Source organism: Priapulus caudatus, unplaced genomic scaffold (genome assembly GCF_000485595.1).
Source record: "Priapulus caudatus unplaced genomic scaffold, Priapulus_caudatus-5.0.1 Scaffold439, whole genome shotgun sequence".
Classification (NCBI taxonomy): domain Eukaryota; kingdom Metazoa; phylum Priapulida; class Priapulimorpha; order Priapulimorphida; family Priapulidae; genus Priapulus; species Priapulus caudatus.
In genome coordinates, this window is record NW_014577500.1 from 115,081 (window position 1) to 119,943 (window position 4,863).

General features: G+C 44.7%; 1 protein-coding gene across 1 annotated transcript in view; it reads right to left on the reverse strand.

Moving 5' to 3' along the window:
• LOC106810413 (cytoskeleton-associated protein 5-like) overlaps positions 1 to 4,863 on the reverse strand; it is a 56,858-nt gene that overhangs the window by 23,166 nt on the left and 28,829 nt on the right. The window contains exons 23-27 of the mRNA XM_014813765.1: positions 2,449 to 2,507; positions 1,966 to 2,073; positions 1,391 to 1,540; positions 674 to 877; positions 221 to 356 (exon numbers count right to left, since the gene is read on the reverse strand). Coding sequence (XP_014669251.1) covers positions 221 to 356; positions 674 to 877; positions 1,391 to 1,540; positions 1,966 to 2,073; positions 2,449 to 2,507 — 657 coding nt within the window. The remainder of the gene's footprint in view (positions 1 to 220; positions 357 to 673; positions 878 to 1,390; positions 1,541 to 1,965; positions 2,074 to 2,448; positions 2,508 to 4,863) is intronic.

Sequence of the window (4,863 nt, forward strand, 5' to 3'; positions counted from 1 at the left end):
TCATTCTCGTAACTTGGCAGCGTTTCTGTCAACGGTCTAAGAGAAAAAGTTAATGTTGAGACTAATGTTAAGACCAATTTTGTTTCTGACAACGGGCACCTGATGTTTGCTGGAGCAGCAGCATGTCAGACCCCATTGTCTTGTGTTATATTGTAGTGTATTGTATTTATATTGTATTATATATTATGTATTATGTCTTATGTATTGTCGTGTGTATTACCTGTTCGCTGACGCGCATTCTTTGACTTCAGTCCGTCTATGATGTAGGTGAACATCTTACTGGCAGGGTAGACCTTGTAGACCAGACGCAAAATGTTCTTCACTACCTTCCTCACCGGATCTTTGGGATCGCCGGCCTGTTGACAGCAAACAACTTATGTATGCGTAGCAAAGCGCTGCACGTGAGGCTCGCCCATTAGAACCTGCAATATATGACCCTCATATCTGTAAAGCTTGCGCTGCATGCATAGAATAGATAGGGTGGGTCGGAAGGAAGCACACAGTACCTCGACCACGAGATAGAGTATGAAGCACACAATATGATATCTCCAGCACGAAAGAGGGCAAGAAGCGCTTGGTACCTCCAGCACGAGATACAGTATCACAATATAGTGCATGAAGTACACATTACCTTCAGCACAAGACAGAGTATGTAGTATGAAGCACACAGTACCTTCATCACGAGGTAAGGTATGAAGGAGCTGGCCTCGGCGTCGGGCAAGTTGTAGCCACGCTGCGACAGTGCCGTGAACAGGCTGCCGAGGTAGTCAAGACCGCGCAGCAGAACGCTCGGGTTCGTGTCGAAAAAGCGCAGAGTCAGCCACTTCAGCACGAGGTCGAGCTGCGCGACCGTCGCATCCTCCGATGTCGTGATCGCCTGCGAAGAAGAAGCGCGAAGCCATGCTGTGCATCAACATCACCTTTTTTGAAAATTGGCGAGCCCCCCTCCCCACGTTCGTTTTTCCATGTAATAAGCTCTGTGATAAATAAGTGTTGCAGGCCCGCGAGAAGAGTGCCGTAGAAATTCACGAAAGTGGTTATTACGCCGCAAGCGAAACTAGAATCGACGAATATTCCTCTTGGCGTTTTTACTCTTTCAACTCCTCATTTGTACATTTTAACATCTATTTTACATTTTTTCCACATTCCCTGGCATTCATGCAGGATCGTTAAGGAACGTGTCATAGAAATTTCCAAACCATTACGAACACGGGGTCCCGCATCGGCAATTTTTCAAGATAACCCCCCTTTTTTTGCAAAATCAAATAAACACACCGCTATTATAAACAACGTTCTCTACAGTAACCTATTCGAATCGCAACAACTCGTCTCGCGCAAAATCCCCGACGACGTAGATCGCCCGGGATCGCCGCCAAGTGGCGCCGCTTACCTCGCAGAGCGCGTCGATGGCCTTGATGTGGTGCTTGAAGTCGGCGTGGAACATCTGTGTGAGCAGCGGCGTGCTGACGTTGTTCTGCATCTGTTCCTTCAGCTGATCGACGAACTCCTGCCGCGGCTGAGTGAAGTTCCACTTCAGCACCTGAAGACACGAACGCAAAACGGACGCCTTAATGTAACGCAAAAGTACTTGCCAAAAAATATCAAGCGGTGGCGCGTACTTGCCAAAAAATTAAAGGTGGCGGTGCATACTTGCCAATAAATACAAAGCAGTGATACGTACTTGCCAATAAATACAAAGCAGTGGTATATACTTGCCAATAAATACAAAACGGTGGTACATACTTGCCAATGAATACAAAACGGTGGTACATGACATACTTGCCAATAAATACAAAGCAACGGCATGTACTTGCCAATGAATATAAAGCTGTGACTTGTACTTGCCAATAGATACAAAGCCGCGACTTCTACTTGCCAATACATACAAAGCGGCATACACGTTGCTATAGCAACACGCAGCAGACGTGTTCCGACGCGACGCTAACCACGTGACAACCGAATTACCTTCAGCTTCTCCTCATCTCTAAGACGCTGCCGTTTCGAGTCGTTGTTAACGAGCGTAGGGCCAAACTCTTCGTCGGCTGGCTTCTTACTCTTTGCCGAGGGTGGCGCCTGAAGGCAACAAAAACACTGTCACAGATGCAACTTTGTGTAGAGACAAGAAACAGCATAGCAAAGAAATTAGTAACCAATGTGAAACTCAATGGCTTAGGTATTATAAATGTATAAACGCTATGTGACTTTATTTTCATATGTAGGTAACACAGATTTTTCATATCTACAGTATTCCAATGTATACACACAATTTTTGTTTCATATAAGGAGAAAGTACACCATAGTAGAAAATTTACCAGATGATGTTATAGAATGACATAAAACAAAGAATTACGTCAAATTCACCCTACCCCGTGCACACATCACAGTCAATCTATACTGTGCACACAAAAACGCCCCACCCTACCCTGAGCTCACAACACCAAACCTAACCTGAGCACATGTAACAGATGATCTACCTCGTGCACCGGTAACACTGCACAGGACCTCTGCTGTCAATATGTAAGACCAAACCTAACCTGAGCACATGTAACAGTGTGCACAGTGTAGCTCGGCCACTATGTGTGTGCAGGGTAGGTTTGGTCTTACATATGCACAGCATAGGTCGTGTGCAGTGTTACCGGTGCACAAGGTAGATCATCAATGCGTTTCCGTTTTACAGAAGGTTATATGGGATGAAGATGATGATGCTGCTGCAGATAGCAAGCCTTCTACCAAGGGGAAACCCAAGCCTGGCAAAGGAAAGGTGCGTGTATTTCAGTGCAGTTTTTGAATAAAAAGAAGAAGCCTGGATAATGACACTAGCAGCTGGTGGCATAGCCCTACTTTCTCCATCTTGCACAATAATCTGTGTGCCCATATTTTCTGTTAACATTCATTTATCTCTTGTTCTGTGTTCTCTTGTTCTCTTGTTCTGTGTTGTGTAGAAAAAGGTGACATTTTTCTAACCCCACGCTTCTCATCTTATATTTTGCTTATAGTCTTTCTATGGTGCCTCTCTGTGTATCCGTGCGTGCGTGCGTGCGTGCGTGCGTGCGTGCGTGCGTGCGTGTGTGCGTGCGTGCATACGTGTGTGTATATGTATTTGTATGGTGTACTGTACACTGCTGTATGTCTATTTGTATGGTGTGTGTGTACGTGCGTTTCCTCCTGCTTGCATTTCATCAGCTCCCCTTTCCGTATAACACTCTCCTTGATGAATCTGTTCATCTGTTTATTCTGCTCTTGCTTGCTGCGTATATTGACTGTTGTTCATGAAAGCCTCAGGATAGGAAGCGGAGTCGAAGTTGCCAGAGGGTAGGTTGGGTGTTATGTGTGGGCACAGCGTACCTCGTGTGTTGCTGAGCCAGCTAATCTACTATATTACCTCTCCAAGAATCAGTCAAAATGTCAAATGAACAGAGAAGTCAGTCAGTACTAACGCACATACGTGCAATCAGGGGAAAAAATACACGGGAGAGACGAGCGATTTCGCTCTGGTAAGAACAATAACGGGAGCGATCGTCCAAGAGAAAATCGCTCCCGTGGCCTGATAAATTGAAATGTACACAAGTACGTACGTACAGCGAGCGCTACATATACACCGTGCATGCAGCAGGGCTAACGCTCCATTAGGAGTGTTCCCAACTTTGATATCATCAATGATTAATGATTGATAATCCTAACCCTAACCTAAATGACATTAAACCACAAACTAATATATGACCATGACCATATATATATATATATGTTATTATGACCATTAACAATAATGACATTAAAGTTGGGAACACTCCCAATGGAGTATCACCCTGCAGCGGCGGCTTAAGCTGGGTTTACACTGACGATTATATGCAGTTGGGGAAATTAGAACGTTCTAATCTTCCGACTCGCTGCTATCGATCGGTTGAACGTGCGACTTTTGCGTTTACACTGGCGATTGTCAGTTGCGAAACTGCCAAGTTCGTACAATTCGGCAATTCAAAATCGTCAGTGTAAACCCAGCTTATGTATCCGCTGCAGCTGGCGCTGGCTAGATCAACCCGCTGACGCATAATAAAATACAATTGATAATAAAAGTTATACTACAGAGTAGAGTGTAGAACTAGAAACTGTTGACACTTTCATTCATATTTAAATTTAACTTGACAATAATACCAGCTGAATACAGCTCTTGCCTTGTATTAATCTGCAATGATGTGGTTACAATTGCATTCATACATTGTCTGTTGAAACTATGAATGATAGTCGATGATAAACTATGCTGACAGATGTGATGTGATGTCACAGACTCACAGGCACACATCTCTGTGAGACTGTGACAAATTAACCGTGTACTTTCTTATTTTGAGACTGAAAAAAGAAACAAACAACTGCACAGTGGTATTTTTATATAAAAAAACATTTATTTGCATCCAAACGAAAAGATAACGTGGTTCTACAGAGTAACGAAACAATAACTTAAGCCAAGGCTCGACACTAGCAGTGGCCCCGTGGCCCGGGGCCACCAAAACTTGATGTCGGGCCACCAAAATTTCCAAAAGTTAAAATTTGGTGGCCCGAACGGGCCACTAAAATTTCAAAGTGTCTATGTGATCAAAATAATTGTTTCTTACGTGCTAATCTTATTCAAAAGAGAGCGAGCAATTCGCGGAGCGAGGGCACACGTACGCACGTGCAGCATTCTACCGCGGGCATACACGGGCGCACGGTTTATCCGTCTACTGCGGCTGCAACAAGCCACGTTATTGTAATAGACTGGTATCCGGCCTCACGCTCTGCTAGACAATGTACACGCTCTGCGACGAACAGTTCGGCCGCGGACCAGTCTAGCCAGAGGTCAAAATCTGAGCGGGCGCAGGCCATAGC